The sequence below is a fragment of the Puma concolor genome, chromosome D3 (assembly GCF_028749965.1).
Source record: "Puma concolor isolate L17-30 chromosome D3, mPumCon1.1.hap2, whole genome shotgun sequence".
In the NCBI taxonomy this organism is placed as follows: Eukaryota; Metazoa; Chordata; class Mammalia; order Carnivora; family Felidae; genus Puma; species Puma concolor.
The window spans coordinates 8,543,657-8,567,052 of record NC_141678.1 but is presented as its reverse complement, the minus strand read 5'-3'; the positions used below and the strand labels follow the sequence as shown (position 1 = coordinate 8,567,052).

General features: G+C 41.1%; 1 protein-coding gene across 4 annotated transcripts; it reads left to right on the top strand.

Moving 5' to 3' along the window:
- Positions 1-324: 324 nt before the first annotated feature.
- ANAPC7 (anaphase promoting complex subunit 7) lies at positions 325-20,145 on the top strand. 4 transcript variants are annotated; one of them, XM_025933327.2, is made up of 11 exons: positions 325-539; positions 4,058-4,244; positions 6,601-6,720; positions 9,888-9,999; positions 10,333-10,486; positions 11,234-11,376; positions 13,323-13,440; positions 14,161-14,357; positions 16,600-16,824; positions 17,483-17,633; positions 19,274-20,145. In XM_025933327.2, the coding sequence occupies exons 1-11, from the start codon at positions 340-342 to the stop codon at positions 19,461-19,463; spliced, it is 1,797 nt and encodes a 598-aa protein (XP_025789112.1). In that variant the 5' UTR covers positions 325-339; the 3' UTR covers positions 19,464-20,145. The 4 variants fall into 4 exon arrangements, with proteins under 4 accessions (XP_025789112.1, XP_086537779.1, XP_086537780.1 ...); XM_086681653.1 differs by having other exon boundaries at positions 401-539; positions 4,035-4,244; XM_086681654.1 differs by lacking the exon at positions 325-539 and adding an exon at positions 8,237-8,276 and having other exon boundaries at positions 4,103-4,244.
- Positions 20,146-23,396: the final 3,251 nt, after the last annotated feature.

Genomic DNA, 23,396 nt, shown 5'->3' with positions numbered 1-23,396 from the left:
TGTATTGATTTATGATAAATCCATACGTTTTTATTAATTTTTGAGACACAAATTTCTCCCCGAGCCATCTTATTTCAATTGAGCATGTATTCATACTGAAGTGCCTTTTGTCCCCAGCCCATTGTGAGCCCTCAATAAAGTTTGCCGCTTAGAACGATGACATAACTTTTGCTAAAACAAAACAAAATAAAACAAAAACAACCCCTAAACCAAATCATTCCACTTCATAGGATGCTTGGGGAAAGGAATGGAGTTTATTATATTTGTGGGTTTTTTTTTTTTCCTCAGGCACTTCAATAGTTGCCTATTTTCCTGGGGGCGGTGCCGCTTGTGGACCCGATGGACCCCGGCGAGGCCGCCATTTTGGAGTCTTCCCTAAGGAGCTTCTACCGGCTTTTCGCGCCGCTGCCGCCGCTGCCAGCGGCCTTGCCGGGCAGGATGAATGTGATAGACCACGTGCGAGACATGGCGGCCGCGGGGCTGCACTCTAACGTGCGGCTCCTCAGCAGCTTGTTACTTACAATGAGTAATAACAACCCGTGAGTTGAGGCGGGGAGCGGCCTGGGGCTGAGGAGAAAGTGGCTCCGGTTTGGGAGCGGGGGCAGAGGGGGCCTGGGGACTGGCGGGAAGAGCGACCGCGGGCCTCTCCGCTGAGGCTTCGGGGTCAGCGAAGGCGTCGTCAGGCGGAGCCGTTCTGGGAACGCAAGTTGAGTTCACTTGGTCTCTGCGCTGTGCCAGACGCTGGGATGAGCTCCCTGAGGGAGATGTGGCGAGCGGCCGCTTCGAGAAATGGAAGGCGGAGGCTCTGAGGGCGAGCCTGGCTAGGGTTTCCCGAAAGTTGGGAGCGGCGGGTTTCCTGAGGCACCTGTCGCCCGGCAGAACGACTGTCACTTCGCTGGGCTGACTCCTCTCTTCCCGGCTCTTCCCCGAAGAACGTTTTCTCGCTCGCCGCCGCTCAGAAAGGCCCGGTCTTATACCTTCGTCCCCCATCTGAGATTGATCTTTTCCCCTTGAATGTGTCAGAAGGGTCCACTTTCTGGCCTCCAGAACCCCTGAAAACGGGAGACTCTGCTGGGTGGGAGTGGCGCCTTTTTAAGGACATGCAGTGCCCCTTTCTTGTTTTCAGAGCTGCGGTTTCTGGAGTCTTATGACGGATGCAGCGCAGGGCTCTTTCCAGCCTTGAGTGCGCGTTGCCCCCCCTGCTTTAATTCCCCCATTGTACTTAAAACTCTCTCCCGTGACCTCCAAGGCCAAACATTTTTCTCCCCGACCTCCTCTCCTGTCCTCTGCTCACTGTGCTTCAGCCTTGCAGGCTCTTCTTTCTGTCACTTGAACACACCAAGCTCAGTTCTCAACTCAGGGCTTTGCATTTGCTGCTCCGCTTGCAGTCCTCACCTCAGAGAGCTGTGTCCTCCGTCAGGTTCCAGCTCAAGACATCCCTCCTAAAGAACAGCTTCTGTAACCATCAGAATTGTCCCTTACCCTCACTACTCCATCCCTTTGTCCTGTTTTATATTCTGCGCCCCTCTTTTTTTTTTTTTTAATTGATGAAGGTCAGAAGGTGTTTTCCTAGCTTCAGGGAGGTCAGCTTAATTTCTGACCTTTATCGTTTATTATTAAATTTCATATTGAATTGGCAGTATACACAGTAAAAAATTCAAACAGTACAGAAGAGGTATGCAGATAACCTAATTTACAGAAACATGGGCTAAGCTTAGTGGATTAAACTGCTTCTAATTATCCTGTAACATCTGCAGGAACCAAGAGTAATGACTAACTGGTGCATAAATTCCCATGAAGGAAAGTGTGCCTTGACCAGTCACTCAAAACCAACTGCAAGGCTGCAGAATAAACACAGAAGGCTGAAAGAGACCAGGGCTTCCTCGCTGTCAACACTAAGTGGATGGTGGTGAAATGATGGGTCTCACGGAGCAAGGTCCAGAAGCACACTCATGGAAATAAAATAGAGTAGCTGCATTACAGGCGCTTAACAGGCTTTTCCTTTCTGACCTAGACAGCTTCTAGAGCAGGCCAAATGCAAATGGGTCCACCCTGAGTAGAAAATTCAGTTACGCCACTCAGAAGTAGACTGTGGTGGGTCAGACTGAAGACTTTAGAATCAGAAGGACCAAAGTCCAGACATCATGGCTTCTCATGGAGTGTGTGAATTTGGGCAGTTTTACCTCCCTGAGGTTGTACCTACTTCCTTAACACATTCAATAAACATGTGAGTGCACAAAAGCACTGTACTGACCTCCTTAGGTGTTAAGAGTGATTAGAATACAGATCTTAGAAGTTCTCACCACAAGACCTCACTCCATCGTTTCCATTCACCACAGGCAACAACGATTAACAGTCTCGTGTGTCATTCCGAAGATAATTTATAGGTGTATAAGTAGGCATATGTGTTACAATATATAAATATCTGAATGCTTTGAGTGTAGCAATATTTTCTATTAAATCTTATTTCTCAGTAAATATATAGATTCTCAGAGTTGGAAGAGATCTTAACTAGCTGGACTATACCTTTTAGTCCTTGAATTTCCTTTGTAATTTTATATCCAGTGTTCAGCGTACCTATCCTTTTTTTCTTTAAGATTAAAAAAATTAAGATAAACTTGACATACTATTAGATGCATCATTTTAAAGCATACATTTCTGTGTTCTTTTTTTTTTTAAGTTTATTTTTGAGAGAAGGAAAGCACAAGTGGAGGAGGGGCAGAGAGAGAGACAGAGAGAGAGAGAGAGGGTCCCAAGCAGGCTCCACACTGTCAGTGCAGGGCCCCGATGTGGGGCTCTATCTCACCACCTTGGGATCATGACTTGAGCCAAAAAAAAAAAAAAAAAAAAAAAAGAGTTGGACACTTAACTGACTGAACCACCCAAGGGCCCCCTTGGTTTTAAATCTATTCACAGAGTTGTACAACCATCACCACTGTCTATCCCAAACTTTCATTATCCCCAAAAGAAACCCCATATTCTATTAGTAATCACCCCTGGTCCCACTTTCTCCAGCCCCTGGCAGCTACTAATCTCTGGTATCTATTCTTGAGTATCCTTCATTTTTTGACAAATTAACTGTTTACACAGTTGACTGTGACTGTTCTTTCATTTTAAACAGCTATAGCTTTACTTGTCAAAGAAAAATGTGTAAATTCTTGTCAGGAATGGTGGGGAGGTGGAATTGGCGATTAAAAATGTTTCCCATTAAGAATGGTGGCCAGCTTCTAGGCAGTTATTATGCTTGTGAGGAATGTTCAACATTAGTGAAAAAGTTTTGAAACATCTTGGTTCTTTTACACTGGTCCTTAAATCCCTGTGACTTGAGATAAAAATTCTAGTGTTAGTAGAAGTTTACTTTTGTATTAAAAAAAAACAAAAAACTTCATCAAATAAGGCTAATCCTCTTTCTATCCTACTCTGTCCCATTGGCTTATTCTATTCTATTTTATTCTATTCTGTTCTATTCTCATACTTCAGTATGTTAGTATTCCTATCTTCAGTATTTGAAGAGTTTTCAGTTCCTTTGAAACCTCTTTTTGTTCAGCACTTTCCTGAAAAGGTTTCAAAGTGGTGAGATTTCTCTTTTCCAAGTTGTTCAACCCATCCTGGTAGAATTTGTTAAGTCATTGTGATTTTTCTCCTTTTGTCTATATTATGCTAAAAACCGATGTTAATATAAGAAAGTATGGATATATATATCAGATTGTTAAGAGGACTTGGGCTAAGGAAGGGGAGGAAAAAATGTATAACATTTCTCTTTGTATATGTGTGTATTACTGTATTTGATTTAGAGGTATCATTGCTTTTTTAGTAAATAAAGGAGAAAAACATTAAAATAGAGCAATTTAAAGCAGTTTCCTGGATGTGCTGACCATATTAGCGTAGAGTGCGACTCTCATGCCTCATTTTAAGGACTAGCATTTATGATATGTTGACTTTTTTGTAAACTGTCCTTATACAAGGCTTTATGCTAGGCTTATGTGGACACTAAGGAGGGTGTTCTGTCTAACAGTTCAAAATAACCCATGTAGGGGGTATTTTCTTTGTTTTCCAGTGAGTTATTCTCCCCATCCCAGAAGTACCAGCTCTTGGTGTATCACGCAGATTCTCTCTTTCATGATAAAGAATATCGGAATGCTGTGAGTAAGTATACCATGGCTTTGCAGCAGAAGAAAGCCCTAAGTAAAACTTCAAAAGTGAGACCTTCAACTGGCAATTCTGCATCTACTCCGCAAAGTCAGGTAAATGGAGATGGAAGTGTGAATTTTTTTTTTTTTTTTTTTTTTTTTTGAGGGTGAGAGACTGAAAGAATTTACAAGACTGTGGACTAGATGTAGAGGAGGGGAAAATAAAAAATAGTTTTAAAGGAGAGCTGACTAGAGAAACAAAGATGAGAAACCACATAGATGCAAGAATGCAAAATTCACTCTGGATGAATCTAAAAATGGAATTAAACATGAATTATATGGGTTCACCGAGGTTCTGCATTGTTCCTCCCTTTTATACAAACAGAACTCAAAATCCAGTGTTTTTATAAGTTTAATTAAAGTACAACTTTTAAAATGTAACTCAGGTATTAGGATTGCAAGAACCTAGGGAAATTTATGGGAAATACTAAGAATTCCTGCCAGTTTTGGTTGCCTGATAATTAAATAAATGAAGGGGAGAATTGTAATTTCACACAGTCTTCTGATTTGATGGAGATATCCAATTACCAGAAATTAACTCTAATAGTAGACTCCAGAAGATTTACAGGGTGTATAACTAAGGCTGCTTATTGCAGCATTATTTTTAATGGTAAGAAACTGAAAGCAAGTGTTCATCAGTGGAGTCTAGTTAAATTAGCACATAGCCATAAGATGGGATATGATGAACTATTACTGAAATGAAAAATGAGATAGAGGTACATGTGCTGATTTGAAAAGAACTACACATAATAGTAAGGAAAATAAGATTTGTAGAAGTCTGTTCTGTTTGCTTAAAGGGGATGGATTATAGATATATAAATATATCTTCGTATATACCATATATATATATATATATATATATATATATATATATATATATAAATGCTGAAAATCGATGTTAATAGAAAGTATGGATATGTATCAGATATATATCTGATATATATTATATATAAATATATGTTGTATATGCATTATGTATGAAGGATTTTATGTGTAGAAGGAAAGAAATTTAACAGTGGAAAGCTTTAGGGAGAGGGGAATTTTTACTTTGCAATTTGACCCTCTTTTAAGTTTAAATTATACATGCAACTTACACTGAAAAGTAATGTCAGTAGGATGAACTGGGTGTGAAATTATAAGTCATGTTTTTTCTGCTTTGTATTTTTCCACATTTTGAAAAAAGACAAATTAATGTAGTTTCCCTTTTTTTTTTTTAAAGCCTCTATATCTTCATCTTGTTTTTTTTTTTCTGTATGTAAAACCTTTGATTTTTGTTATTAAAGAGCTGATTGCCAGGATTTTCTCTATTTTCTTTTTATTTTACTTACTTATTTTTTAAATAATCTCTACACCCAGTGTGAGACTTAAACTCACAGTCCTGAGATGAAGAGTTGCACACTCCACTGACTGAGCCAACCAGGCACCCCAGGATTTTCTCTGTTTTCTGACACTGAATGGAAATCATGTATATTATCCACACAGGGTCACTCATAGAAGTAGCTAACTTTTTGAGCATTCAGTATGCCAAGCACCATGCTAAACCTTTCATATTAATTAAATGCACTTAATCTTTAAGGAATTTTTTTTACCTCACATTTTAATTTTTTTAAGTTTTTGTTTTAATTCTAGTTAGTTAACATACAGTGTTGTATTAGTTTCAGATATACAATATAGTAATTCACCACTTCCATACATCACCCTGTGCTCATCACAACTAGTGTACTCCTTAATCCCCATCACCTATTTAACCTATCCCCTTAGCCCCTCCCCTCTGGTAACCATCAGTTTGTTTTCTATAATTAATCTTTAAGGAATTTTTCAAAAATTAAGATCTATTTCACCTCCCAGAATTAACAATTCACTGGGTTGTAGTATATTCACAAAATTGTGCCAACTGTCATCACTTTAATTCCAGAACATTTTCATCACCCTAGGAAATTTGCAAGCCTTTTATCGCTTTTATCTCTTTAGCCTCTGGGAATCACTAACCTTTTTCTGTCTCCATGGATTTACCTATTCTGGACATTGCATATGAATAGAATCATACAGTATGTGACCTTTTGTGTCTGGTTTCTTTTACTTGAGCATAATGTTTTTAGATTTGACCCATGTTATGGCATGAATCGGTTCTTTGTTCTTTTTTATTGCTGAATAATATTCCATTTTGTGGATATGCCATAACTATTCATTAGTTGATGGACATTTATGTTATTTCCACTTCTTGTCTATCAGTAATGTTTATATAAACATTTATGTGCAGGTTTTTGTGTGAACATAGGTTTTTGGTTCTCTTGGCTGGATGTGTAGGGGCAGAATTGCTGGGTCATATAGTGACTCTATGTTTAACGTTTTGAGGAACTGCCTTACTGTTGAAGTAATATTTTGAAGAAATGTTTTCATTGCCTCTTAGTGTCTTCCATCTGAAATTGAAGTGAAATACAAAATGGCTGAATGTTATACAATGCTAAAACAAGATAAGGATGCCATTGCTATTCTTGATGGGATCCCTTCAAGACAAAGAACTCCCAAAGTAAGTTGAATTGACAATTTGGTATATATTCTTCTCCTACCCAGTCCTTCCAACCCATTTCCTCCATGTTTTCTCCATGCATTAGGGAGTCCATCTGAATATTTTACTCTTGACTCACTTTGTTCCCCTGAAAATGGAGTAGATGAGGTTCAGAGAGATAGAAGAATTACTTTCTTATGAAACTCTGAAAATTCGTCTGATGAAAATGGTAGCTGGAGAATATTACAAGTGCTCATATTTTGGTATTTCTTACCAATGGAAATAATTTGTAAACGCTTCCAGGTGGCAGCAGTACTTTTTTAAGAATCTCATGTTTTGCATTCTATAGGTGTCCCCATTTGATTATATGAATGAGTTTATTAATCCCTTTGGTTTCAAGATCCAGGACTACAAGATCTTTATTTGTGTGTGAGATACATATTTGTGTTTGAATTGGTAACATATCAGTAGAACACCTTCAACTGAAATCAAAAGATCTTGTCTGAGTTTAGGGCATACAAGCTGTGAAGTGTGTAGTATGAACTTGGGCAAGTTACCAATTTGAACTTTACTTTTTTTTTCTTATTTATAAAATGAGGTTAATAATACTTTGCTAACTTTAAGTTCCTTTATGAAAGAATACTTTTTAAAGTACTATACTGTAAGGAGTATTATATTGGGCATCTTTGATTACCGGTTTTTTTTGAAGTCCAGTTTAGAGGAACAGTGAGAATCTTTGCTTTTAGTATTGAATTCACATCAGTGGTTAATATTCTACCATGTATTCTCATGTCACCTGCCTTCCTCACTTCACTGAAGAACTGTTCTGTGCACCTTGTGCTTAATGATAAGGAATTTTATATGTAAGATGCCTGTGTACTTCCTCCTGCCCTTAGGAAAGGAATCTAAGCGGTGGTGTAGTGTTTTTTCTCCTAAGTGTCGGCTGAGTTTTAAAAGTAACCAATCAAACTTGATTAGAACATGTGTAAGCATCTCCTCATTGAAGATTTATGTATTATTTTCTGAGTTTTTTAAAACTAAGCGATTTTCCCAGTTTATTTTACGGTACTGGCTGCTATTAAAAATATTTGGAAACATGTTTTAGAATAACCTGTCTCATAATAAGCTTGGATACTATATGCTGAATTTTTTTCTGATATCCTATGAAAGTCTTAACCCCAAGGATAATTTTTTTAGCCTATGTGAGGAGTGTCTTTCTTTTGGAAGATGCCATTTTGATTATAAACTTTGAATGATACCTGTTCCTTACCTTATTGGAAATGTACCATAATTTCCTCCTTAATGACTTGAGGGTGGGGACATTTTTTGAAAATGAGTAATGGCAAATAAGCTCAGCTTTGTGGTATCTAACACTTTGGTATTTAAAGCCACCATTTTAAGAGGGACTAAAGGAATCCACATTTGTTAGGAGTACATATCCTTCATTCTGTAGAGCTGTTGTAGCCAGGAACAAGCAAAGATGTATGCCTCAAACATAAACCTATAATATTTACAGTTTTTCTTTCTTGTCCGTTAGGGAGTTAACTGGCTTCTCAGTCTGTGTAAAGGACAAGGAAGTGAGTCAAAATACGTCTAAATGAACGTCTGTTAATGTATGGTAAACACCACCACACATTTCTTCACTTTTTAAAGGAAAATTCCAGTGTGAGATTATTATATCTTGGTAAATCTTCAACTTTTAAAAGTAAACATATCAACATACAATTTCTCACTCAGTTTTTAGAAAATGATGACTGCTTGTGTTTATGGCGTGTGGCTTTGTGATGTTCCCAAGTAAGGATCTGCTTTAAAAAGGATTGACTTTCTCATAGGTAGTACTCAAAACTCATTCCTTTGAAGTGACAGGTAGTTTAAAGGGAATTTTAATATTTGTTGAGACAGATGATGTGTGGGTCATAGTTTGTTAATAACAAGCAGTCAAGAAAGGATCTTAAATTTAACCTTTTATTCTTTTCAAGTACTGACACCAATACTGGAGTTTTCCTTTAAGTATTTTCTTTTGCATTTTCAACATAGCCTAAAATGGAAAAGCTGAGGCCAAATAAAGTTTTATTTCTGGTATTTCATTATTTCATTGTTTGAATCATCAGTATGGATTAATGCCATACTAGATTGTTTTATATACTGTAAGTCATAATTGGAACAGATGTTCTTCATCTTCAGAGCCACTCTTTTGAGTAAATATCTGGCATACCAGGCTACAAATAACTGAAGAGATTGGGGATTGGCTTTTTTTCTTTTGTGTGTTCATGTTGACTGCTTCCTTAGGTTAATGACCTGGCAAAAATTGCTGTGTTTAAGATCTGTTAATTTCAAATTGGAATGTTCTCTTTTTCTCCCTGTAGTATTAAGATCATTTACTTTCCCTGTAACTTCTACATTCTTTGGAACTTTTAGGTTTTCTCAAATTTTCCTTGTTGCATTTTTAGGGTTATTTTAATAGAGCTTTACTGAGTTACATATTTGAATTGTGCTAAAAATGCATTTATTGGATTTAAGTGATGTAGCTAACCTTTGGATCATTGTCACTTCTAGAAGTCAGTCAGAGTTTGACTTCTGTAGCATTACTTGGAAGAGTCAGATAGTCAGATAGGTCCAAGCTTTAAGCGTGAGAAAGGCAACAGTCTAGCTTCTAGAATAATTATCAGAAGCCAAGTATGTAACTCTGTATCTGTCATTTCCTTTTTGGGGAAAATTCATCTGGTCTTTCTTAACAAGCTGTGTTAAGAATTCCTCTCTTTCTTATGCCTCAATATAATTGCATTTAAAGTATGTAAACTTGAGCACTTCTAGGTAGTTCATCTTCTAAAGATCAAGAAAGAATCAAGGTAATTAGATTTCTGTAACATTTCTCAAATATATATTACTCCTATTTCCAGGGGCAGTATCTTTGGTCTAGATATTACTGGACCTTTTGTTTGGGTAAGTGAGAGGAATTTGACTTTCCTCTTAGAAATGGGAGGACCTAGGAAAAGCAAAGGTAGTAATTTCCTCTTTGGTTTAAAGAATGGGATTGGTCTTTGTTTATTTCCACTGAGCTATGGGTAGATTTTCCAGTAAAAAGTAGAATAGTAGCTGGTAATAAAAAATCAGGACTTAATTGGTGGTGAGATACTTTCTTTGCAATGTACGCTTATCTTACTGTCTTGTGTTTTTGTTTGTTACAGATAAACATGATGCTGGCAAATCTATACAAGAAGGCTGGTCAGGAGCGCCCTTCAGTCACCAGCTATAAGGAAGTGCTGAGGCAGTGCCCATTAGCCCTCGATGCCATTCTAGGTACAGATTATTCTCAGTTTATTTCTATGTAGTGTTTACTCTCTGAGATGTTCTCAGTCTTGGCTATACATTAGAATTTTCCCGTGCCTAACTTCCAGAGAGTGATCCAGTAGATTATTATTGTCATGTATTTTTCACACATCAAGAAATTTAAATTTAAATTGATTTCACACAGTCAAGAATATTAAATTATGGTTGTTTTGCCATCTGCATCTTGCTCAGAATAGGGAAAGGGCACCTTGTAGTCCATGGAAAGGGTAACTTATTGCTTCTTGCATTGCAGAAGAGGAGAGCTGTGCCTCACTTTATTTCTCCTGTTTTCTGTTGGATTAGGTTTGCTGTCCCTTTCTGTAAAAGGCGCAGAGGTGGCATCGATGACAATGAATGTGATCCAGACTGTGCCTAACTTGGATTGGCTCTCTGTGTGGATCAAAGCATATGCTTTTGTGCACACTGGTGACAACTCGAGAGCAATCAATACCATCTGGTGAGAGACACAAAGTTAATTCAGTTTTCTTGAGGCCCTTTGCTTGTATGGAGATCTGATGTATCTAAATTAGCAAAATAGAAATAGGAGATGCTTATCTCTTGGTGTCGTAGCCTATTGTCTTTAGGCTTTCTTAGTCTCTTAATGTACTTAATGGTCCTAAGAGTAAGAATCCCTGCTGTGAGGACCTGTTAAATGTAAACTTTGACAAAGTTCAGCTCTGTATTTGCAAAAGTGGTAACCCTTGTAAAGCAGATTGTCTTAGTGTGTCATGCTTGAACCTGGATGAACATCGTCTTTGGACATCCCAGGAGCATAAATTGCAACATCTGACCTGGGTTGTTTCTGTAGAACTGGGATTTTCTTTCTACTCAAGTAAAGTCCTGGGACAAGAGACTGGGTCTTGTGTTATATGAAGTAATTTGGTTGAGTAGTAAGTAGCAGTCACTTGTGAATGACATTACATTTAACACCATGTTGTCCTCTGAAAACCTACAACCAAAAAGTTCTTTCTAGGTAATGAGAGATTTCTGTTCATTCTGAATATTGGCTTTCTTACCCTATGTAATATTCTTTAAATCATAAACTCAGAATGAGAAAATATAGTGAATATGGTTTGTTTTAAAAGTTTTTATTATGAAATATATATACACAAAAGAGAATAGTACCTATATTGCCTGTCACCCAGATTCAGCAACTAAGAGGATTCATAATAGATGTTAAGGGTCAATGTTTAATATCTTGAAGTTCACTAGAGAAAAAGTCCTTATTGCGAGATAACGTGGACCTGCTGGGAAGCTTAGCAGATCTGTACTTCAGAGCTGGAGACAATAAAAACTCTGTCCTCAAGTTTGAACAGGCACAGATGTTGGATCCTTATCTGATAAAAGGTAAGTAATTCTTGAGGCAGGGTGAAAGTACCTGTAGAGGGGAGGATCAGGAAAGAAAGGGAGAAAATATAGCATGATCTTCTGATACTAGTTTTCATATAAATATTTTGTGGAACTTATTACAGTAGCCTTTTACCTTTTTAGAGGTCCTGACACATGTCTGTAACACTTGAGTAATTCCATTTTGAGCAGTTGTTTTTGCTTGAATTCAAGTGTCTCCAGACAGATCATTATTTGGCTCTTTTTCTTTTGGGAGAGGTGATATCCCTTCCTTATGATTTGTAAATTTATGTATGGTGTGCCTGACTGGGAATTTGGATGGCATCCCCAAAACCGTAATATCCTTTTAGGGAATGTAGCTTCACTGTGTCCTTATTATAGTTAAAAGGCAGTAAGTGAATAGACATTAAGAAAGGGATGAGATGATTGAAGGAAGTGATTAGGAATGAACAACAAAAAAATCATTGATCTGAAAGATTATAGCTGAAGGAGTGAGCCATAGGGACTTCCAAAGGGTGAGTGTCCAGTGACTGGCAGCAAGTGATGGGTAGTGGGAAATAATGTCTGATAGATAGGCTGAAATCTGCTTGTAAAGTCCCAAAAGAGGCCATCAGAAAAATAATGACCTGGTGACAATAGTTAGTTCTGTAGACTCTTAAGCCATGAAAACAACAGAGCAGGGAGATGAGGAAACAGATCCAGAAAGATGAATTCATTTGCCTAAGGTCTCCCTCCTGTCCAGTGCTTATTTCTCTCCTCAGAGCTGCCTGTGCCCATGATGAAAATGGTGTGTTAGAAATACTAGTCTGGCATTAGTTGACAGCTTGGAGTTGAAACCTCAGGCCCGAGTTTGGGGATCAGCAGGAGTGTTGCAGTGATCTTGTCATGAGAGGCATTTTCCTTGGAGCCTGAAGGGATAACAAGGGATGAGGGGGGGTGGTGGGAGGAGCTAGGTGACAGCAAGCATGCTACCCTTTTTATAGAATATGAGTGAGAATAAGCAGGGAGTGGGGTGATCTTAAATCAACTGGACTCCAGAAAGAACTAGATGCTTTTTCTGGAATAGGCTGACTTTTTCTGAGACCCACTGGCATATTCAGTGTATACTCTTGACTATGCTTAGGCCTCTTGGAGAAGAGAACTTACTTAATGCTTTTTTTGGGCCTTTTCTGGATATGAGTTCGGATAGCTGTATATCATGCCACAGGTTGTAGGGATGAACAGTTCCCGAAAATAATTGGCTTTCAAGTTGTGAGGTGTAGTTTCTTTACTCCTTTGCTTTTTTGCTAGCTATTTATTTATTTATTTATTTATTTTTTTTTTAAATTTTTTTTTCAACATTTATTTATTTTTGGGGCAGAGAGAGACAGAGCATGAACGGGGGAGGGGCAGAGAGAGAGGGAGACACAGAATCGGAAACAGGCTCCAGGCTCCGAGCCATCAGCCCAGAGCCTGACGCGGGGCTCGAACTCACGGACCGCGAGATCGTGACCTGGCTGAAGTCGGACGCTCAACCGACTGCGCCACCCAGGCGCCCCTATTTATTTATTTATTTAGAGTGAATGGGGAGTGGGGGGAGGGAGGGAAGGGCAGAGAGGGAGAGGGAATTCCAAGCAGGCTCTGCACCATCAGCACAGAGCCTGATGTGGAGCTCAAACTCATGAACCATGAGATCATGACCTGAGCTGGAATCAAAAGTTGGACACTTACCGATTGAGCCACCCAGGTGCCCCTCTACTCCTTTGCTTTTTAAATTTTTTGGATGTGTTTTGTCTTTTTAATAGTCACGTTGTAGGAAACTGGGAATGCTGGTGGGAGGAGCTCATGATTGTGGAAAGGGCTCAGACCAAGCCGGAGCTGGGGCCTCAGTGGGGACTCTGATGAAGGCTGCTGCTCATTTATAAAGGACTCCTGCCTGCTTTTTAAAAAAGCCTCTTCCTTTCTAGGAATGGATGTATATGGCTACCTCCTGGCAAGAGAAGGGCGGCTAGAGGATGTGGAGAACCTTGGCTGCCGCCTTTTTAATATTTCTGATCAGCATGCAGAACCCTGGGTAGTCTCTGGGTATGTTTATGCATTCTTTTTTCTTTCCAGGTTTCAGTACATCCTTTAGGAAATTGTGGTGCCTCCCAAATAGAATATAGGTTGAAAACACAGATTAAGAGATAATCAGACTTAGATTCAGATCAAGGCCTTTGACGTTGGATATATTAGTTACCTCTCTGAATCTCTTTTCTCATTTGGAAAATGAGGATTTTCGTGGGGCAGGTATCAACTGAAACAGTGCATCATGTTTAGCACTGGAAGCCATCAGTGAACAGGCTAGGAGCTGCTGCTTTGTTATTTACCGTGGCAAATAACACGGTATTTGTGTTATATCTAAATATCTCTCACCTGATAACATATCCAGACATCAGGTTCTTTTCCATAATTTTTCCTTCCATATCAAGATTTCTTCTTAAAAATAAATATTTAGGATTGCCTGGGTGGCTCAGTTGGTTGAGCGTCTGACTCTTGATTTAGGCCCGTGACATGATCTCAGAGTGGCGAGATGAAGTCCTGTGTCAGCCTCCACACTCAGTGTGGATCCTGCTTAAGTTATTCTCGCTCTCTTCATAAATAAATACAGAAAATGGGTTTTTTGGTACCCCCTCTCCCCTCAGTATCTTAGGTTAAACCTTTAATGGTTTGCAATAAGGATCAGGTAGCATGCCTTCTGTTTGGTTTTTAGATGAAGTTTCTTTACCATTTTCTTTTAGGTAATTTTTTTTTCTTTCTCTCCAGGTGTCATAGCTTCTATAGCAAACGTTACTCTCGGGCCCTCTATTTAGGAGCCAAGGCCATTCAGCTGAATAGTAATAGCGTTCAAGCTTTGCTACTTAAGGGAGCAGCACTTAGAAACATGGGCAGAGTCCAAGAAGCAATAATCCACTTTCGGGAGGCTATACGGCTTGCACCTTGTCGCTTAGATTGTTATGAAGGTAAGATGAAAGATATAGATAAATAGTGTGTGGCATCAACTTGGATGGAAGGTTTTGCTAGGCCAGCAGTTACCAAACCCTGTTGAATGTTAGAGTTCTCTGCGGGTACATTTTAAAATCCTGATGCCAGGTCACTCCACTGTAGTCTAAATCAGAATATTGTGGTTGTGTGATAGGCACAGTATTTTTTTGATGATCCCAGGTAATGCCAACATGCACGTAAGTTTGGGAATCACTGCATTAGGCATTTATTAGGCATTTTAGAAATCATTTAGGATTTTCACTTGAACTTTAGAATTTTTTTCTCATTCTTTTTTTCTGGTTTTTGGTGAGGGTGTAGTTGGGGTAGGTTTTTTTGTCCTATTTCTGATTGTTTTTCAAACATGGCCCACTCCTTAATGTGAATCTCTGTGCTGGCAGTATGCTAGAGTGCTTGGTTGTGTCTTATTTTTTTAACAGTTGTCTTACCTCAAGCCAGAAATATTACTCATGGGGTAACTCCATATCCATATGACAGTGTCGGTTGTGGGAACTAGTCTGTTCATTGTGACCTCCTGAGTGGGCACGATCAGGGTCAAACTTTGTTTTGTTATGTGCTATTTTAAGTACATGTGAACTGACCCTAGGAGTTAAAAGGAGCTGTGCCAGCTTCAGCAACGTTTGGTGACTCAGTCACAGATGTTAAAATAGATCTTACAAGATGCAGTTCCTCCAAAAGCATATTTTTATAAGAATTTAAAAATAAACCCAGGAGTCTAGGAGTGACTTGTTCTTAACAGGAAGATGAGTTTCAGATTTGAGAAAGAAAATTTGGAAGTTGGGGTAAAGAACAAATCTGCTTAGATATTCAGAGAGCTTTGCCTATTGTGGATTTGTTCTTAAAGTGTCCCCAGTAAATCAGGCTTTTGGTTCCAGTTTAAATTTTTGATCCTGAAACTGTAACTTCCCAAGCCTCTCAGCTGCTTTTGTCATGCTAGTTCCTTTCTGCTGCATGCCTGTTTCACAAGAGCCTAGGAATGCAGTTGAATAATGAACTCCACAATATTTGGACAGAGGATAGTTAGAGTCACTGGGGGTGGAGGACCTTCTGCAGGCCAGCTTCGTGGTCTCCCTGCACTCAAGCTACCATTTGGAGTTTTGAATCAGGATGACATTATGCTGTCCAGTGCTTCTTGCAACCTCCAGCTGAGCTTCCTTTATTGGCAGAGGCACTGGATTAGTGAAGTGCATTCTTTCCATTTCCTTCTGAAGTTCCAGTGGGGGCTTTAGCAGCGAAATGAAACTACTCAATACGTAGTTGAAAGAGCTGTATTCGGAATCCAACACATTGACCCGAAGAGTTAGGTAATTTCTGTTAAGTAACCATAGTGTGTGGTAGAATGTGCATGCACAAATATTATAAATGCTGCTGGGGTGGAGGAGTATGCAGAGAAAATCTGCCAGGGATGTGTGGGTTTGGAGTTTAAGCTGTTTTTCTGTTTTGATGAGTGCTTTGTGTCAAAAAGTACTTCCTCTGTTCTCAAGTTCTTGGCAAGAAGAGTTGAGAGTTGACTCTGCTTGAAGTGTCCCCATAGGGCATCTTGTTGTGGGTATAAGAGGCAAGAGCTGCCAGTCTTGATTTGATGTATTTGGCCCATCTGATTAAGTATTTTCCATCTAGGTTAGGGAAACGTTCAGCAAATGTCTTTTGAGATAGCTTTTATGTTTTAAATGAAAAGTTGTCCTTCTCTTTAGGTTGCTCCCTAAGTCTGTTAGTAGAAAACTACACCAAACTAGTAGTTTTGTAGAACTGGATTTCACTTGGAACTTAGGAGCTCTTCCATGTAAGCCTAGGACTAAAGGTGACTGAAGACAGCTGGAAATCAATAGTTCATTAAGGGGCAGTAGAACCTTGGGTTTTGTTGTCAGCACCATCTCTGTTTCAAGTAATGATTAGGGTCACGTTTGTTTCTCTATCATTCAGCTGGGCTGCCTACATGCTTCAGTTTACTTATGTGTGTTTCCTTCGCTAACTAAAGGTGCCTTTGCAGTGCATGCAGCCTTTTTCCGCATCCCTCAAGTGCTCTGGGGAAGAGCACTTATTCCATCTAGACTACTCTCCAGTCTGATCTCATCATCAGAGTTTTCCCCTGGCCTGCCCTTTGTCTGAAACTTTGAAGGTTTACAATCTGGAAGGCTGTTAGAGTGGAAGCATTGCTTGGAATGGTAATGTGGTTGAGCTTTCTGTGTTTTACTTTTTCAGGTCTCATTGAATGTTACTTAGCTTCCAACAGTATTCGTGAAGCAATGGTAATGGCTAACAACGTTTACAAAACTCTAGGAGCAAATGCACAGACCCTTACCCTTTTAGCCACTGTTTGTCTTGAAGACCCAGTGACACAGGAGAAAGCCAAAACTTTATTAGATAAAGCCCTGACCCAAAGGCCGGATTACATTAAGGCTGTGGTGAAAAAAGCAGAACTACTTAGTAAGTGTATCTTATTTACTTCCCTTTTGTCGTTAATTATATAAAACCTGATCTCATTGGATTTCCTGGTCCCAGCTGGTTACAGATGACCAGTCAGGTGTGTGCCTTTTTACAGTAGGTTTGAGTCCATACAACCAAATGTAGCTGGCTTAAACCGGCCTGGATTGGCAGTGACTGACTTTTTGAGTGGCTCAAACCAGCTATACTTGGTTGGTACCTGTTCAGCTTACTTTGATCTGGTTTTGGTTGTCCTGAACTAGTTTGGGCTGAATATAACTGGTTTTAGCCAGCTTGAACTGTTTTCACCCATCTGGATTTGCTATGACTTCCTTTTAGCTTTGGTTGTTTTAGTCCTAATTTATGATAAAGTCCTGGGTTTGGGCTAGTTTGGCAAATAAAATGCATTTTGGCTTTTTATTTGAACTTAGGTTAAGAGTATATTTTTCAAAATCAGAACTCAGGCTGTACATTTCCTACTAGAAGAGGAATTCGTATGAGCTTGTTCTTATTTCCTGCCACACCACTGTTCTCTTAAGGACATCTACAGATAGATTGTTGGATTATAATCATTGTTGTGGTTTTGTGTATATGATTTGAGATGGGAGTATATTTTCAAAACGTTGTGTAAGTAGGAAAATGAGGGTCTTTTTCTTTTCAGGCAGAGAACAGAAATATGAAGATGGAATTGCTTTGCTGAGGAATGCACTAGCTAATCAGAGTGACTGTGTCCTGCATCGGATCCTAGGAGATTTCCTTGTAGCTGTCAATGAGTATCAGGAAGCAATGGACCAATATAGTATAGCACTAAGGTAGGCACTTAGCCTCCCATGGGGGGGAAGGTCAATGAGGGGTAGAAGAGGCAGGGAACTATGTAACAGGAGTTCTGGAAACACACACACTTTTGTGCCCATGGTTGAAAACAGAGTAATGATAGTAATGGTAGAAGAGTTATTTGTGAGTTCATAACTTCTAAAAAAAAAAAATAATTTCATTAAGTATATTAGCAACATTAAAGAACTGTTTCACTCCTAACCAGCCCACACCACTATATCATCAGTTTTCATTTGTGTAGATCATCTTCCTGGCCTCACCCATGCATAAACGTATTTTTATAGGGTATATGTAGTTATATATTTTATATTCTGCTTTTTCAAATCAAAGTATTGTAAGTACTTTCCCATGTTTCTATCTACTGTAGTAGTTAAGAACTTAAGCTCTGAAGTTTGAATACTACCTTCACAACACCTGTTATATTGGGCAAGTTACTAACAGATTTCCTTGTCTATATCTACCTTATTAGGTATTAAATGATTAAATGAGGATTAAATTATTATTCCATGTAAAGCTCTTAGTGCTGTGCCTGGTACATAGTAAATACTAAATAAATAGTGGTATTCTTACTGTTTAACATAGAAGTGATTTCTTTGAGGGTTGTCTCCGTGTCTATAAAGTTATGGTGAAGGCCTGTCTTTAATTGAGTCTGATCACATCCATTTACTTGTTCAGCAGTTGAGCACCATGCTTGTGCCTGGCATCTCAGTAACCACTGGGTATGCTGTGATTCCGGGAGCTCTCGGTCTCAGGCGTGCAGACTGATCGATGCCACGTGCTAAGTGCTTTCATAGCAGTCTCTAGAAGGCAAGGTGGGAGCCCATAGGGCTGGGAGCCCTGGGTGTGGGTGAGAGCTGTATGGAAGTTTTCAGGGAAGAGGTAACAAATCAATCTACAGTTATGTAAGTAGGAACAGGACTCATTAGAGGTGGGATTTGCTAGAGATTGGACACCCACTGGCCTTGATGGTAACCACAAAGGCAAGAGGAAGAATTGCTTAGAAGTCAAATAAATGTTCTGGAGCCTCTGAACTTTGGGGGTTTGGGCATGTGTAATGACTCAGCTGCTAAACTCGAATGCTTGGGTAGGGGGGTAGCTTTGGGTCCTGGGGTCTAACTTAGGAGTTGACAAATCTGTTCCATGGTAAGCATGATTTGATTGACTACTGAAATGCTGATATGGTTAATTATGTCAGAAGAATGTGAAACACCTTAACTCACAGAAAAATAAGTATTATTTTGTAACTTTGTAGCCTAAAAATCTGATACTGTTAAGAAATTACATATGAATTTTTCTGTTAATGGTGGTTTGCTGCTTTTTCATTTGTGTTATCTAGTATCTTCCTCTAGCAGAATGCTGGGCTAATAATGTTTAAGAAATACGTGGAGAAAAACTCAAATTAAGAATTCTAAAAATTAGGACAAGACGCCTTTTTTCACTTCTAGTGGTGGACTCCCTCGATCCTGCCTGTGGAACCACAGTTGTTTGGAGAGGCCAGGCATTAGCAGTTTCTCTGTGACTGGGTGGTCATTTCACTGCCGTGCCAGGGAGATGACGCATCAGCCAGCAAGAAGCAAGGCAGAGATTCAGGCCTCTCCTTTGTTTTGTTGTCCCCTAGTTTGGACCCCAATGACCAGAAGTCTCTAGAGGGGATGCAGAAGATGGAGAAGGAGGAGAGTCCCACGGATGCCACTCAGGAGGAGGATGTGGACGACATGGAAGGGAGTGGGGAAGAAGGGGACCTGGAGGGCAGCGACAGTGAGGCGGCCCAGTGGGCTGACCAGGAGCAGTGGTTCGGCATGCAGTGAGGCAGGCGGCAGCTCTGTGGCCACACTGGCCTGCCCTGCTCTGAGCACTTCCGTGGACTGAAGGAGCCCGGAGGAGCCCGCTCTCTGGGAGGACATTGATTCCGCATGTAATTGCAGCAGGGGTCTCTGCCCCTCGCTCCGTATTTCTAGTAGTGAATTCATTTTTAAAAACTGAGCCTGACCAACCTTCCATCTATCTCTGTCCTCCCCTGCTCCAGCCAGGGAGGATCGAGTGAGCTCTCTGGGAGGCCTGCAGATGTGCCAGGGCTTCTGGGACAGAGTGCTTTTTATATAACTAATTTCTAAATCTGAAAGCTTGAGGAATAGACAGTGTTTTGTCTGTGACATTGTGGGTGAGTTTAAAGGAGTGACTTGTCACCCAGAGCAAAAGCGTCCTCTCCCATGTCAGACAGCAGCATGGGCTGGCCCTTTCAGAGAGGGTTTCCTGTCCCGGAAATCATCATCCTGAGCTGTCCAAACTTCCCTAGTAACCTTGCTTCCTTCTGCAATGTTAGTAATGCCTTAAGCTGACAGTTGCTATTTTGCAGAACAATTTTCCTATTTGCTAATCTGGTAACTTGCCTATGAGCCTGGGCCGGATCTGAGAAACAGGTGTGACCTAGAGCATGACCAGAGGCACACCTGGGGTAATTAACTAATAAAACTGTTTTTTGTACAGTAATGGTGTTGGGTTGATCAGAATGGAAGCCCTTTATAGATTTCTTACTTTTTTTGGTCTCTCACGATGCATTGATTCAGCCCCAGAATTATTTGCCATGAATACACTCCCTTTCTTCCCAGAGTTTTGGGAGCCAGGAGGATTGGTAACTTCGGGTAACATTGAGCTAATTCATCTATTTGGATTTTTGATTGGTTAAATTCCCCCGGGGGGTGAGTCTTTGGCCTGTTTTAGACTGGTTCCTCCCAGTTCTGTCAGAGGCACTAAAGTCTGTGTATGGTTTCAGCATTCTGTCACCGGGTCAGCAGGGGGCGCGTTCCCTGGGCTTGGTGCTGGGAGAGTTCGCCTACCGTCTTCCCCTTGTTTCTTCAGATGCAGTGCTTTTCACTATATCCTTAACTTGGAGGCGAAGGTGGGGAGAATGGCACAGCTAACCCCAAATTCTCACTAAAACAAAATTATTCAAAGGTGGTACAATAGGTGATTTTGATGTAAATGGAAAGTTCTGTCTTAAAGTGTAAAAACCATGGACGTGTACGGTAGTTTAGGAGCTCAGAACATCTGATAACTATAAGGGCAAAAAAAGTTACTGTTCAAGTATATTTCAGTATGAGACTTAAAGCCTGGGCAGCACCATTTGATCAAGCAGTTTCTAAAGAGCCCAGCCAGCAGTTGGAGTCGTTCCAGGTGAGGATACTGCCCCGAGAAGGCACTGCGTACTGGCCTCAGTGCTTGCTCTGGATGTAGCTTCTTGGCCTTCGCCTTGCCTCCTAGCAGCTGTTAACCAGTCTGTGCGTTGGAAGAAAAGGTGAAACATCTTTGCCATTCCCCTGGCTAGGGGAAGAAGCCTGGCCACATCCAGCCTACATGTTTCTGCATGTCAGGCTTGTCACTGTTCCCTCTGAGGTTCCCATGGGGTCAGGATGTGCCTCAGATGTGCAGGCCCTGCACATTACCTTCTGTCAGCCCCAGCATGTTCCTCTCCCCTTTCCTGAGCTGGCCCTCAGCTCTTCTAGGAGCCCCTGGATCATCCCCAGCACCTCCATCCCACCAACACCCTGGGCTGGATCCCTCCAATCCTTCCCAACTACAGCTCCAGCAGTTCTACCCGGACCGTGTCAGTGTCACAACCAGGTTAGAAGAGGCGACTGAAGCTACATTTTGAGAGCACCTGATGTGGGATTGGTTCACATCAAAGAATGGGAGGAGTGTGACTTGAAGATCTCATCTGGCATTGCTGCTGTCACTTGGTTTCACAAAAAAATCTTATGAGGGCAGGGAGCTCCATGAAGCAGGGACAGAATCAGGCTGCCCAGCGCTCTGGTTGTCCCATTGAGCCACCTTCCAGGAGATGAAGCATCTTGACAAGTGATGGCCTCCCAAGTGCTTACAGTCACCAGAGATATTCTGGTGTCTGGAGTTTCACACACCATTATGAGGAGAGGGATGTTTTAACTGATCCTGTCTTTTACCCCAACCACTTGCAGCTGGATCATAGCACTGGTTTGGAGTAAGGCTACATTCTAAAAGTCCTTGCTGTCCCGCTGTCAGAGCTGCAGGTCAGGAGCCAAGTAGTTAGGTTCCTTGGTGTGGGCTCCCGTATCTTCTGGGCTGAGGACTCAATAAGCCCACAAGGAGTGGAGTACGGTGCCCATTGTGTATCACGTTATCATTACTAGGGTAAATGCCAGACTGCCTGTCTTCCCCTCAGGAATTGGGGGCTGGTGGGATCACTCCAAAGCCTTCTTGCCTTTTTCTCCTGGAGGTCCCTCAGCTAAGTGGAGAGGCAGGGTCCTAAGGAAGGGTGCTCCCTGCCCTCTGGCTTGGGTTCTCACACTCTGAACTCTTGCTATGTGCCAGGGACCTGGCAGATCTGGTTAATGTCAGGAGCTTCTCAGGAGCTCTCCTTGCCAGCCTTAGTTTGGGAGCCACACTCCTGCCAATGAGTTCTTCCTCGGAATGAGAACGGCTTTTACCCAAATCTGTTAATTCTCAAATTTGAACATACTTCTCAGTGATGCAGATTACCAGGCACAGCATCAAACCTGAATCCAATGCCAGGGCCTGGGCCCAGGAGTCTGCATCTTCAATCATTCCCACCTTGATTTGCTATTCTGATGCAGGTGTTCCATGGTCCAAATGTTGAGAAACTGGGAGTGGGGGTTTGAGGGTCCCAGAAGCTGTAGGCTTAACCTCAGAAGACCTGTGGGGACCTCACCATACAACTGCCTGGCCAGGTCTTTGGAGGCCGTGCCTAGACCAGGGCTGCTTGGCCATCCCTGAGGTCACAGGCACTGCCTGCTGCGTGGTGACTGCATTCTCTGTTGGCTACAGACAGCCCTGACTCAACAAGCACCTCACCGTGTCCTCTGGGGACCATGGCCATAGCCAGGCCAGCCAGGGATCCCTGGCACTTGGAGGGCCCATTGAGGTAAGTGCCTCACTAAGGTTTTCCACTTCTCTCTGGAGCCTCCCTGCCCAGGGGCAGTGGATGGTGGGGCGGGGTGCGTGCGTGCGTGCGTGTGCATGTGTGTGTGCGTGTGCACGCGCACACCAGCTCCCACATTCCCTCTTGGGGCACAAAACGGCAGGCTTCTGTTGTCTGGATGTTTCTGAGCTGCTCGGGCTGCACCACTAGATGTGTGGGGTTTTTCCAGATTGCTGTGGAAGAAGTCAGTTGTTGGCAGCACAGAACATGTCACTTATTTCACAAACCACACAGTATCAGCAACACCAGGAATAAGCCAGAAGCCTACAAGTTGGTCTGCTTAGCAGCCATTAAAAGAAAACAGTTTAAAAATAAGAGTACCCTCATGCATTGCTAGTGAGAAAGTAAAATGATACAGCCACTGTGGAACACAGTCTGGCAGTTCTTCAAAAGTTTAAACAATTACCATATGATCCAGCAATTCCACTTCTGGGTATGTAGCCAAAAGAAGCAGGATCTTCAACAGATACTTGCACACCCAAGGATTCACAACGTTATTCACAACGTTATTCACAATGGCCGAAAGGTGGAAATAACCCAAGTGTGTTTTGTTAGATGAGTGGATAAACAAAATGCAGTATATATATGCAGTGGAATGTGATTCAGCCTTAGGAAGGAAATCCTATCACATGGTACAACATGGATGAACCTTGAGGACATGCTAAGCAAAACAAGCCACTTACAAAAGGACAAATGCTATTAATTCCACTTAAGATCCCTGGAGGAGCAAAATTCATAGAGACGAAGTAGAATGTTGGTTACCAGG